At 39.8% G+C, this 14,633-nt stretch overlaps 1 protein-coding gene across 6 annotated transcripts in view; it reads right to left on the reverse strand.

The window, feature by feature from the left end:
* ptprfa (protein tyrosine phosphatase receptor type Fa) overlaps positions 1-14,633 on the reverse strand; it is a 151,839-nt gene that overhangs the window by 115,756 nt on the left and 21,450 nt on the right. For 3 of the 6 annotated variants that reach the window (XM_061078477.1, XM_061078476.1, XM_061078478.1), the window contains exons 4-6: positions 12,433-12,450; positions 10,346-10,456; positions 6,603-6,614 (exon numbers count right to left, since the gene is read on the reverse strand). In XM_061078477.1, the coding sequence (XP_060934460.1) occupies positions 6,603-6,614; positions 10,346-10,456; positions 12,433-12,450 (141 nt within the window). The remainder of the gene's footprint in view (positions 1-6,602; positions 6,615-10,345; positions 10,457-12,432; positions 12,451-14,633) is intronic. The other 3 variants (XM_061078475.1, XM_061078473.1, XM_061078474.1) reach the window with 2 other exon arrangements.

Here is a 14,633-nt window from a genome sequence, read left to right on the forward strand (position 1 = left end):
AGGAGCATGAGAGGCGAAGGGGGGATGTGATTGCTCCACCAGTGAGCTGACTCCATGTTTGACTGGCCTGACTTGGACTGGCAGCAGTGTGGGTTGATGCGTCAGGAAGAATGAGCCTGTGTAAGATCAGCATTTCCCTGGTAGACCTGACTGTCCTATAATGCTCTTATATGGAGACCGATTTTGTTTCTTCAGCTGAAAGAGTTTAAAGTAAGTTTATGGGAAAGGTTTCTTTTCAACTCGTTTCAGTTGAGATCTGCAGTCTTATGTCCTACATGTCATATTAGCGAATGCGATTAATGTTCTTCTGTGAGTTTCTGTTCAGTTTTTGATGTGTACAGAAATCTATAAGGTTTTTCAAAGGAAAGCTTTGATTTAATTTGAGTTTGTCAGGTTGCTTTCACAGTTTTATACATTTTGTATTCATTTAAATTTTATTTTTAAGGATCAATGTAAACTATTATCAATGAACATCATGTCTAAATTATCATCTCAAAATAAATGGACTAGACTATATTATTAGAGTGCTTTTTCAGTCTAATCGACCACTCAAAGCACTTTACAGTTCAAGTCGTATTCACACATATGTTCTTACATTATTGGCAAATTTGGAGTTCAATGTCTTGACCAAGGACATTTAGGAATGCGGACTAAAGAAGTCAGGGATTAAACCACCCACCTTAGGGTTGGTGAAGAGCCACTCTGACAACAGCACACACAATGTTCAGTGTTGTGGTTAATCTAATGCAAGCAAGACTCTGATAATGAGCTATAAAGCAACTAAGACATAATATTACATTAGGTATCATATTGTTTTGCTTTATCTTTATAATCATCTTACTAATAAATCATTAAGAAGTTAAAATACTGTGTTATACTATGAATTGACAGTTTTAAACCAAATTACTAAATTTTGTTTGCAATCTGTGTCATTAGCACCTGATATATTATATCTGTCAAGAAGGTTGTGCGTCCACCTGTGTCTGTCTGTTTTTTCATTTTTCAGCAGGAATATGAAAGAGGAACTGAAGTACTGATGTTACACACACTGACTTTACGAGTCATTTAATGATATGTTTTTGATGATATGTTGGTTTTTCACCTTGTTACATTTTGTCTCCATTATCAACACTCCCATTCCTTTGCAGTTGACATGTAGTCACTTTGATGTGTGGTTACAATGTCGAGGAGGGGGTCATCAGCTGCATATGTAAGCTCTGTAGCTAGATGGTTACCTCTATGTAACCAACAAACCTTAAGGTTGAATCATCTCAAACTCTATTTGGGATTGTTTACACTCATCTACTGTTGTAACTCTCTGTGTAAAAAGGAATTTGTCCAAAGCGAAACTGTCGGAACATTGTGCCATCTTTACGGTTCATTGTTTCTCATCCCTGTTGGGACACAACAATTAGTTTGGCTCGTCCCCTCAGAGCCCTATGATGTGGATAAAGCATTACCTCACATCATGACAGCTCTGTAAACTAGATATTACCGTTAAATAAGGCTGGGTCGTGTTCACTTATAAAAGTGGCAAATTGGGAGCTGTTGCCTGAGGCTCGTAACTTGATTTCTATGGAGAATCTGGGCTTTCCTGCAAGGAAGAATGCACCTGCAGCCAACTGTGCAGACAGTCAAAGGCATTTCCATCATATCCTTCATCCTGAAGCACCTAGTGTGCTGGAGAGAATACTGAAGGATTCTGCCCTTAGTGTGGGGATTGACTTCCTAATTACGCTATCTCTGAATTAGTGCAACAGCACTGTGTGAGCATTAAGCATGCCATGAAAGTCCTCGCTTACTTGACTTAGCAGAGCACAGGCAAGTAAATCTGACTAACAGTGTGATTTAAGTAGGGCTGCCGCGATTCGTCGACGTCATCGATTACGCATAGCATTTTTTTTTTAAACCGCTGGGCACATGCCGTGGCTGGGGGAGACGGCGCCCTCCCCTCCACTCCCCTTTTTTTTGGGGGGGGGGTCCTCGTCCACAGCGCCGCTGGTGCGGGGGCTTCCTTTCTCTTGGATCGCGGGGCGGTGTCCGTCGCCGGGGCGGAAGGCGGGCCCTGGACGCGAGTCGGGTCCTAGAGGGAACTCTCCGTTCGCACCGGGGGGGGGGGGGGGGGACTGAGTCCAGAACATGTGGACATGCTGACATTCTTACATTACAACACACATGTCTAACTGACGTTTGAGTCGGATTTTGAGCTGGACACCATTGTTTCTTATACTTTAAACATGTTGCACTTTGTTTAATATGCACACCTAACTTTTTTATTTTGATAAGGGGTTAAATAGAAACTTTGATATCTTTTTGAGTTGCACTGCTGACTTAACTTATAAGCCCTCTTTTTTATTTATTTTTATCACGTTGGAGTTGCTAGTTTAAACCTACAGTTTTGCACTTTAATATTTGAGCCTTTGTTCACATTTTGTTTTGTGCTGCATTATACGATGACATACAGTTTGTTGTCAAAATAAAATTAACTGAAATGAAATGGTCAATTTGATTTTTTTGGAGGAAAATTTGTCGTTTAGACTAATCAACTAATCGATAAAATAGTCGTCCGATTAATCGATAGAAAAATAGTCGTTAGTGGCAGCCCTACATTTAAGCAGTGGTAGATTGGGAGTCTGAGGAGTTTTCACTGTGGATCAGGAGCTTTTCTAGGGTCTTGTTTTGGTTTAACTAAAGAAGAGCAGGGTTACACATACAGTCACTCTATCTTTCAGTGTAGGAAATGTGAGAAGTGATGATACCGGAGTCAAGCATGGGGAAGTAGCACTGTCAGTATGTTGAGTATGTTTGGCAGAACAATGGCTGACAACAATTTGTGAGTTTCTAAGGGCATGCGCGGGCTGAATGTTACTGTAGTAGGGGAGAAGAGACTGTGTCTTTGTGGCTTCTGCTCATACAGGAATAGCACTGGCAAGCGCAACTGTAGGCTCTAAAAGAGAGATGCTGGCAGAAATAAGTCCCGATGTAGCTGTTGTGCTGGTGAACATGATGTAGAAAAAGAGGACAGAAGAAAAGGCTTAGGACTGAGAGTGGATGATATGCCAGAGGAGGAAAGGGAAAACTTGTAGTGGTGGTGGTGGGGGATGTTAATCAGGGGAAATGTTTCTTCTTTAGCCATTTACAGAGTCCCTACAATGCTGTGGAAACGTTTTTGTGCTAGTTTATTTTAATTACTAATTTAAAACCCTTCGAAAATTATCACGGCCCTGTTGATGAAAGGGCTGTGTTAGTCAGTGGAGAGCTTAACATGACTTGTAATGTTTTGTGGTCTGAATGTGTCTGACACACAATTTTGTGTGGAGTGAATTGCAGTATTGGATGTAAAGCTGAATGTATGTAAAGATAATGAATGTAATGTAAAGATGGATTATCATTAAATTAGGTCATTCTAAATCCAATCCTCTGTTCATATTTGAACATGTGAACCTGGAGCTAACTTGAATGACCATTTTTTAATGTCCATGTAACTATGGAAAGTAAACAGCATTACACAGAAAACGGTAAACCTTAGGTAGCCTGAGGTGGACCTCCAGATCTCTGATAATGATCAAGGTGACTTGCCTATCTCCACATCTGTCACTGCCATCAGTCCCAGGGGAAAAGTAAAAAAATCTAAATGTATTCATGTTTTCTGAACGTGAAATTTTAGTAACTCCTGACATCATCTCTGTTCAGGTGCTGAAATGTATTTTCTTCTTTTTTTTGTGTGTGTGAAAGTAAGACATTCAGTTTGATTCATGTCAGGTCAAACTGAGGTGCCTGCTGGTTGGCAATTGGAACAGTTAAGGTCTCAGATGTGCTGGCAGGTACTGAGGGGTATAGCATCTTCTTCAATAGATCAAGTGGAAACAATTGAGTTACCCATGGACATGGATAAGGCTCATGATGCCATGACAATAGTTTAAAGAGTCAGAGGTTATGAGTGATTTTATCTTATATTTGCTACTGTTTGACTTGACTGCACTTGTTGCTCAGTTACCATAAGGACATTTGGCAGTAAAAGGTGGTAGCTGACAGAATACAGACAGACTCATATCTTTATTGACATGCCAGGAAGGGATTAGGAGGGAAGGATGGCTGAGTGAAGAAGATTTGCAAGGCCAAATTCTAAAAAAGAAAAAGTTGTGGGGGAAGCTGTGATGGGTTGGAATGTAAGGTTTGTATTTTCTGCTTGGGATGCCATGCATCAGCAGCAAAGGTAGAGAGGTGACAGCATGCTCCCATCAAGATCCATGGACAAGGATTAAGAAAGTGCTGTGAATGGCATCTCAAGTTGAAATAACATTTTTTGTTCAACTGGAAAAAAACTGCAGCTTCCAATCTAAATATAATTTCTTTTAACTCTCTAGAAACAAGTCAGACTTTTTCTCATGCCACCAGTGTAGATTCTGGATGAAGCTACACACAGGCCTGTCTTTCTATTTGTAATAGAAAGACAGGCCTATCTGTGTAAATTCATGTTAAGTATATTTAACAGTATTTGCTTCAAATTTTCTTCCTAAATTTAACACCTTTGTCTACCAGGTGTTTAAGCTGGGACCAATGACAAAGGTTGTAGAACATCAAGGATCAGATACTTGGTCAAAACAGTAGTGGTGCTAAGCAATACATGATTCCTAAGCAGTTATGTATTGCTCAGGGTAGAGAATTTATATTTAATTCATTTTCTTTGTCTTTCTCCTCTGGTATTTTACTATAATTGCGTCTTTAGTTTTCAAGTCTTCCATTATTCTAGCTTAATCAAAGCCCCTTTATCTGCCATTACCATTAAACACAAATGGCTTGTCAGAATCAACAAGAATATAGGAAATCCCTGTCAAGTATTGTTACTGAAATTTGAAATAATGTTTAAGACCCATCACCCATGAAGCATTCCTCTGTGTTCCCTGCCACAGATAAAAAAACACAAAAGTACTGTCTCTGGAGAATAAAATGCAATCTACAAGATGTACCTGAAGTCTGCATATTTATTGATATCCACATGTCAAACACAAACATTTCAGCTAGGGCTGTAGTACTCTCAAATGGTAGCACCCACCCCTCAATTTCTGAGTTCCTGTACATTCTCCTACTAATGAATAAGCTGTAAGAGTCCCATAAAAAAGCTGTAAACATTTTTTAGGCTATTTTGTTCTCTTGGAGAGTGAGGTTTTCGAGCAGATACAGATAAGGAGAGCATGGTAAAATCGGTCTGAGGTCAGAGCCTGCTGCTCAGTGTAATGATGGTCAGATAGCAGATGAGAGCTGAGACAAGGCATGCTTTGGAATAAGCTAGGACAATAATAACATGATCAGCATGCTGGAGTGGACATCATTGGACTGACACAGTGCAAAATTTTGTGAAGTGAGCACAAACTCTGGACTTATTATGTAAAGCACTTGTTCTTTCACAAAGAAAGGTGTGAGTTTGTAACTGGACACATGATTATAATTTCTGTGTCTTTAATTAAAATTAGGTTATGTTATAGGAAACAGTGCAAGACCCTACAAATAATTACACAATCTAAAAAGCCCGTCAGAGGTGTGATTCAAAGCTTACAAAAACCTGGACCATAGTAACTGAATTCATGGATCCAGAATCTGAAAGAGGATTATACTAGACAACCGGGTCAGGTGGTCTCCCCAACATGAAGACTTGTCTAACCTGAGGTCAACACCGTACTTATCTGTCCTTGTGTTTGTAAAATGTCAAGCACTATCACAGCTAATTATTTTAAAAAGTAATTAGCAGTTTAGGTATAATGCTAAGGCTACTGTTTTCAGGGATGTGAGACACCGATTTGAGACACCGGTGGCAGGGAAGCACCAGCCGGTGCTTCAGTGCCTGGGGTTGTTCCTGTGAGAGCTCTGTCAATTAACTGGTAATATATAATTTTAAAAACATAATAATTTAAACGTTGTGGCACTGTGATCAGGGAGATCTAACACACATGAATATATACATGAAAGCAAATGCAGGCAGTAGGTTATATGATATATCATTCAATGTTGTTTTACTTTGCAACGTACATTACAATGTTGATACCAAGTGCATCTGTTGTCTTTGATTTCCTGTTGACAATAATAATAATAATGCAAAGTAAAGGTTAATGGTCCCTTCCTGTGAGTTCAACCTGATCAACTTCAACTCCTATGACCATTGATGTAAATCTAACTGTAGTCGTAGAAAAGAATATTGCCTGTGTGGAAAATAAAAAGAAATTGGACCAGAACCCTGCAGATGTAAAAGGACTTAGCACTCTTTGATTAAACAAAATGAAACTGTCATACCATGCTGTTTAAGAGTTCCCATCCAGGTTGGGACATGTATATGAGACATGTAATGCACATTATTGGCATTTAAGAGAGGCTCATTTCACAAAATTTTTGAGGAGCAGGCTGCATGAAGCAATATGTGATGTTGTGCAAGACAGCATACAGTGTGGGGAAGGATGCAGTTGGGGGAGCAAAGGAGTTGCACTGTGGGGTTGGGGCCCTGAGAAAGAGGCCGGGACGGGCCTGAGGCGCCCAGCGAGATGCTGGCGCAGCACGGCTCCAGTCTGCCAGGCCTTGGTGTTAGGAGAGAAAAGAGTGAAAAAACCCACCTTCCCGTTGATCTGAGTGGATTGTGTTTTTGGATGGCGGGATGCAATGGTGATGGAGGGATTCAAGATAAAGTGAAAAAAAAACAAAAAAAACAACAGTAGGGGCAAAATAATAGTGAGATGAAGAAGACAAGGAGAAACAGACAGAGTAAAACAGGCAAATATCTGCTTATCCATTAACGTGTGAACAAATCCCAGTGGAGACAATAGCCTGTGCAGAGCAGTGACACACACACACATCAACCAGTGACGTGCAAAGTCTTCAAACACACAAAGCAAAAGGCCATGAAGGACAAACTTTCCAGTGTATTCAGTCAGCCCTTACAAATATACACACAGAAGCAGAGGCGGCCAGGCACTTACCTACCCTTCACTGTTGCTGTCCTTAACTATTTTGCAGTGTTTAAGCCCCTCAGAGCCATAAAACTGCATAAAGGAGGCTGGCGGACAACCAGATTTCGTTAAGCACACAATACATAGAGGGTGTTACTGGCCATATTTATCCTCCCCATTGACTCTGGCTAACTATGTACATATATATGTACAATATATGTATTTAGTGTTGTGATTTGCTACAGTGCAAATAAATACTGCCGATTAAGTGACTCTTTTGAAGGCTATACGTGAAAATATAATCGGCAATAGGGCAGAATGATTTATGATATAATAAATTTAGATCCAATAACAAAAAAAATGTCAGTACAGAAGTACAAACACATTTATCTACTAAAACAAATCTTTCTCTGTGTACCACAGCTTCACACTTGTCTGTATAAGATAATATTTAAACTGCAGTGGGTACTTTGAAAGCTCCTCTGATTCAAGCAAGGAGCAGACCAGAGTTGACCTTATACCTACAATGAATCTGCTTGGCCTAATTTGACTTATAATTCTGTTACGGTGCCTTTGATTAATTCAACGGCTGAAGAGTATTAGTCTGGTCTAACCCTAACCCTTTTTTTTAACCAAGGTACCATGGTAATAATTAATGACACAGTATCTCTTTGCTGTACTGTGGAAGTAACTTGTACGCAGCATTGTGAACTGGCAACAAAGTTAGCCATGACAGCAAGAACACATGTTCAGAAACATGTGTGTGTGTGTTCAGTTACAACTGTGAGATGGTGTTGGAGGCTCCAGAAAAGCTGGTACATGGATCTTGAGTTTTCTTTTTTCTTTATAGCTCAAATGCCAGAGTCTTTTATTGGGCTCCTTCATACAACCTTCACAAACACATTTGCTCACAAAAGCAAACTAAAAATACATGATCAACAGACAAGGAACAAAGACAGCAGAGCACATGAAACAATAAGAAACAGCTGCCTTCATGTGTTCATATGGTTCAAAGGATAAGCATTTGAGAGATGAACAGAAACATATATGATATATTAGTGGACCATGGGAAACATGAGAAACTTAAAACCATAGAGAGAAATATAGAAAGAAAGCTACACAGAGATGAAAATGGAAACATAAGGTATCAGCATAGCTGGAAAGGTTAAAGGTTAAAGCACAGACAGGAATTTTGAACAGAGAGCTAGAAACAAGTTATGTACTTCATTATTTCACATTGTTGGCTGCGGCTCTGTAGCTTTACTGGGGGAAACTTCTCATGAACGATACACAATATGGATTTTTGTGAACACTTTTCAAGAACAGGTCAGCCTTGGGAATATCTTTAAATCAATGTCTTTTTTGAGAGATTCTTGAAAAGTGTTTTATTTGGCTCTCAAAGGCAATGTTTTTTATCTCAGGTATGTTCGCTCTGTCATCTGCTTATACATATTGATACTGTATGTATCTCCATGACACACACACATACGCACAAGGGCCTCTTTGCCAGAAGGACTCCATTATTTATTTTTCCTTCACATATATTATAAATTACAATGTGTCCAATGGTTTTTAATTATATGGCTGCTGTGTAGGCTGTCAGTCTGCTACAGTCTTGCTCTTGTACTGGGATGAAGAAACATATGAGAATGACTTTGCAGCATTCATCATGGATTGCAGATTTGCAGATTTGTCATTTTATCTGACGAAAAGAAAAACACACTTTTTTTACAAAATGCATTCTAAAATTAGCTGAAGGAGAGTAAAGCTAATGCAGCTTCAGGGTGGCTGCGGGGTCTCAAAGGGCCCGTCTTTATAAAACGATATGTCTCTCTCTTCTCAGATTCAGGCGGACAGTGCACGTATGGTGCTTGACTAAATTATTCAATTATTATTACATGGTTGTTTTTGTCTTCCACAGCACCTTTCTAACATCATCAACTGTAGGCATCACTGACCTGTGTGTGTTTGTGTATTAACACTATGTACACATTTTATGGTGAGTGAGTCAGGAACAGGAAGGAGTCCACAGGATTAACATAATTTTATGTTCAACAATAGAATACATTCTTAAACCACTGTTTGTCCTTTTTTTATTCAATTGACATTTCTATTTTAAGGTATTGTATCATGGGAAATATGGAGTTTGAGTATTCTATTAGGATATACTTAATTAATTGTATTACTTTTTAAACCATTACGATATTTCAAATGATTTAAGGCTACGTTTAAGGTACATACACTGTGATGGCCCTGCCTGACTGCTGAGATGTGGGTGTGGTGGAGAGTTACTGTGTTTTCCTGTGTGTCCTTGAAGGTACCAGAGGAGCACAGTGTTGACAGCCAGCCTATTCAGAGCACCTGGGCTGGCTTTGCACTCGGCTCTCTATCTCTCATTTGGACTCATCCCAGCCAGCGTTTGCACTCTTTGCTTCACACCTCAATATGCTCACACACTCACATCGAAATAACTGATGTTACTGACGTACACACTCCACCTTTATCGCTACTTCTTGGTTGTTTAATTTATAATAAATACTTGAAACCGTCATCCGTTGTGTCCATCTCCGTATTTGTCATGAGCCAGGCACATCCTGTCTCCAAAATACCAAATGCGCACACTCTGCTGACTGGACAATTAACTGCACTTTACATGCTGACCTCGGCGCAAGAAATAGGGCCCTATTTTTTCATTGACTACAAATTGCAAATGGCACATCCTGTCACCAAACTACAAAATGCGCAGTCACCTTCCCTGAGCCGGGGCACATGACAGTCGGTCAATAATCCCATTGGAGGGGCAACTTCATGTGGTAAAGTGAAACGTTTCATCTCTCATAAAAGAGGCCTCGTTAGTTCAGTTCACCAGGTCTTGTTAGTAAAGAACATATTCATAATATTGATCTTGTTTCCACAGCTAAATAGCTGGTGCTGGTCTCTAAATTTGAGAAAATAAGTCCTTTGGGTAGGTGATGGGGGGATGAGTCAAGCGGATTCGGATGTCGTAGGCTGATCTGCGCATCTCTACCCAAAACAAAGAGCAGAACCGCAGTCAACATCTTGTTCAACCGTGATGAGTCCAAACAGCCCCCAACACACTAACACTGTCCACCCACTATCGGGCTAGGCAAGTTAAGCAAATAAAAAAAAAGAGAGCGGAGTAAAGTGCATAAATCATCTGCCCAGAGAATGAGATCAGACAGACAGGGAGACCAGGAGTGTGAGAGCAGATAATAGACAGGTATCAACAGGTTTGATTTGCACCGAGCTTAATCTAGGGAGCCAGGTTCCTTATTAGCAGTGGGGTGCAGAGTATCGCTGACTTGAGGTTGACGAGGGAGGCCTTACTGCTGGAGGTGATGACCTGAATTGCAGCAGGGAGGGTTGGCTAGTGTCAAGAGGGATCTTACCTCGAACATAAAGGTTAGCTGGAGCAGAGTAGCGAGTCCCAGCACTGTTGACTGCCACACACTCGTACTTGCCCTGGTCTGCCTCCTCACTGTTCTCAATCTGAAGTGCTCCTGGGGAAGGAGGTCAAAATGTCACTATTTCGGTCTGCACCACAAACATTCATACAATACCTCATAAATGGTAATAGAGAAACATAAACCTGCAGTCTTTTCAGTGCAGACAAGAAACCAGGACCCATGTTTCTTCTCTTTTAATATTGTAGAGGGCTACATCCTCACTATATCGAACCATTATAGCTTAAGAACAGGACGTCTTAGGCTTGATGAGGATAGATAGATGATAGATAGACTGTGTCATTCAGCCACTGATCATATTCTGAGGCCCATAATTATCTACCATGGAAAATTTATTTTTCTGGTTCTTTTGCAGGTAAATCAAAATACTTTCCCATAAAGGTGGTTGATGTGTGATCATAGTCCACTGTGTTGCACCCAGTAACATTAGGACTAGTGTTTCATGGTGGTCTCAACACTGTGGTGTCATTGGCTCTTCTAATGTGACAAGAGAGACACAGCCAACAGTTTCAGAGAATGTTGGGGTACGCTACATCATAATTTAGTTGCACAATCTGAAAAACAGTGATTAGGCAAAGCCTTTAGTATCACAGTTTGGCTAAACTTGTGTTTTTTGCATTGAACAGAAGCTTTCTTTTGTAACCTAACCTCCAGTTGTGACTCTGATAAAAGCACAGAATAATTCCTAATGTAAAGTGAAGTTGACGCATGGAGATTTCATTACGGGAAAAGAAAAAACCATGAGTTGTAACTTACCTGAAACCACAATTTACATCCACATGTAAAATAAACTTGTCAAATAAATGTCATATAACTTTCAAGTAATTACACAAACATCACAAATGCAGGTGTCAGTAAAGAGATTCAATTTAAGATAGAAAGTATAAAAGTATTATATATTGACTGTGAATATGACATACATCATGCAGTTTTGCAGTGGACAATAATAAATGTTAAACATGTACATATTTCAGAATACAATCCTGAAATGCAATATGGGATGGGTTTGTAACACAATGTTAAGTGCTAGTAGTTTAAATAATGCTTGTGTGTCGTCACATTCCTTGTGAACACTCTGGGATGCATTCTGCCTGAGATGTTGTTAACCCCCACCCCCTCCTCACACACATACACATGCTCACATACAGTGCATGTACGTAAACCAGCAGATGGTAGACCAGTCCTCACACTGTTGCTGAAGTGTGCAGCAGACACTCAATTTATTTCTTCATCTTTTCACATTTTTGTCTGTTTCACTGCATTTTCAGCAATTATGAGGCCTTTAAGGAGAAAATGCTTCTTTCTCTCCTGAGAAATGCAAATGGATGCTGATAGACATTAGCACTGAAAAAGGTTGATCATTGTCGCCAGAGAAAGTTTGAGTTATTTACAAATGGAGACTATGATGCCATGAACAATATGTTATATCCAAAACTTCCTCTGCCCTTAAACTGTTGAGCCTTCAGTAAGATGCATGCACTTTCTCTCTGTGCTGCTTCAAGCATGCAGACAGAGGACTAACTTATACACAATATTGACCCATTGTTAGCAGTCTACAAAACTGAATATTAGTGAACTGAATATGCTCAGAGAAAGGTTTTAGTATAGAGAGCTAGATTCTACAGTTTATCTGAACTACACAGGGCCTTTATTTTTGACAAAACAAAATGTTCTTGCTTTGATTGTCATTCCATATAGTAATCATTTGGGAGACCACTGCTGCCTGTTGATCAGCTGTAACATCACCGGGTGAATTTCCAAATAAACAATTTATATTTTAAACATCCTCACAAGCAAGTGTGCACCCCTCTTTTCCTTTCTCCTCCAAAGGTTATTCACAGTATTGAAAAAAGTCAAGGCAGAGGAAGTGCTGGAACAGGCCGGAGGGCCAAAAGGCTGGAAATGAGGACACAGCGTGGTGACAGGAGGAGGACAGAGGCGATGAAGTACAGGGAGTGGTGAGGAGGAGAGAAGGATATGTAGACATTTTTAGTTGTACCCAGCATTCTTACCTCTGATTGGTGTACCACCTGGTGAGGTAATTTGAATGCAAATAGGATTAGAGATAATCATTAGTAAAAAGAGAAAGACACAGAAAAAATAAATCAGAGAAAGACAAGAATGGCAGGAAAGCAGAGAGGGAAATGTATTCTCACCCTGTTTATAAACTCATCTGTAAATATATAACACATAATGTGAGCATTGAGAGAGGTAAATTATTACTTTCAACCTAAAGCAATGACAACAAATGGGAATGTGTTGATTTTCCTTCATAAACATTGCATTATTTCCCCCACAAACTGTTTAATACAATAAATCACATCACATCCATCATTTGTGCATCCAGTTATTTACTGTCACATGCTTATTTGTATTACGCATGTAGGCATTTGCGCCACAGAGCTGATATCATGTTTTGATCATGAAGCTCTTTATTCCCCACACTTGACAACACCTGACTATCAAGCACCTGAGCCCTATTTCCCCAACCATAGGCCTGTTTGGGTTCTAAATCCAATATCTGGTTGTCTCCTTCATCCTGCCATAACAATACACAAAAGAAAGCTAGGGATGTCATCATGTCGACCAGAACAACAGGACCATACTAAAGCACTGGAGGAAACAAACTGCCTTCTCTACCTCTGGTGTATTTCGACAGACCTAATGCCTTTCAATGCACTGTGATGTTGCCGCCACACTGCTGGAGGACTATTATGCTCCAAATGAGCAAACTACAGATTTGTATAGGCATAATCATATTATATGGGTCATTTAATGATGTGGCACCATATTCCCTGCAGATTACCCTGGGCTTGAAAGAAAAATATTTCAATCAATACTGCACTTATATTTTGTTGAAAGTTGAAATCTTGAATAGTTTTAAAAAGTTAAGATGGACCAAGATTGATCACAAATCAAAAATCAAAAATAGCTGCTTATTGTGGGGGTCTATCTATCCTGTGCCTAACTTAAGAGTAAATGTATATTCAAAACCTGGACAGCCTCATTCTTTGGCACTTTATTGTTATGATGACTAACTGCTACCTTTGGTGAGTGTGTGATGTGCATATTTCACTGCTTAGTCTGTAGTTCAATTTCAACACTAGAATCTTAGAGAATCCTGATAAAAATTCCTTTTGCCTAGAATTTATTTTGATCATACAGAATGGTATAAAAACGCTTAGGGAATCAAGTGCATTGATGTAAGGTAATGTGAACACCATTCTGTTGTTTTTGCCTTCAAAATGTCTGCATGTTCTTTTGATTAAAAATTTACTTAACTTAGCTACAGTTAAGCACATTAACTTCTGAACCAAAAGGAAATGATCCTTCATCACCTAAACATTTCCCCTTTTACAACTCGTCACCCACTACTTTAAAATTGCGTTGATGTAATTGATTTAAACATTTTACTCAAATCACAATTCGATCAATGGTTCATCCCGGTCACCACCTTTTTCAGAGACTTCCATCCGGACAAAGGTTCCGGGCTATCAGGACTAAAACCTCACGCCACCTGGACAGTTTTTTCCCTATGGCAGTGGGGCTCACAAACAAGCCCCATGCATCACACTGACTCTGCCCCCCCCCCCCCCCCCCCCTCGCACATAATTTATCTCCATAACTTATTGTTTCTTACTGTATATATTGTCTTACTGTATATGTTGTTGTTTTGTTTTTATGTACAGTGCACCAACCACACCATGGCAATTTCCAATATATGCAAATATACGTGGCAATAAAAATAATTCTGATTCTGATTCTGATCCATGGTACTATTCATTCCAGTAAGACAGTAGTGGCATTTCATTCTTTAATCTTGCATTTCCCTGATGTAAGTGATCATAACTCTGGCCACTGAGACATGGTTAGCAAAGGGAAGAGCAAGGGATGGTTACTATACAGATGCCACTGATCTGGATAATAAACCATGCCGCTCTTGAGTCAAGAGGAAGACAAAGACCTGTCAGATAGATGGTAAAACATGGCAGAAGGGGGTGGCCTTAGAAGCTGTGTGTCCCTTGGGGCCTGATGAAGGGGACATCAGCAGCGTTCAAAGGGCTAGGCATTACTGGGACCTGCCATGACTTTCCTTCACAGCTGCCAGTGAGCCAGTTGAAATCTATGCCACTTAAGCATGGAATCAGGGTTTCATGACAGATTTCAAGGTTCATTGTGAAAAATAATAGGACTTAATTATATTTTCACAATG

The sequence above is a fragment of the Limanda limanda genome, chromosome 9, assembly GCF_963576545.1.
Source record: "Limanda limanda chromosome 9, fLimLim1.1, whole genome shotgun sequence".
In the NCBI taxonomy this organism is placed as follows: domain Eukaryota; kingdom Metazoa; phylum Chordata; class Actinopteri; order Pleuronectiformes; family Pleuronectidae; genus Limanda; species Limanda limanda.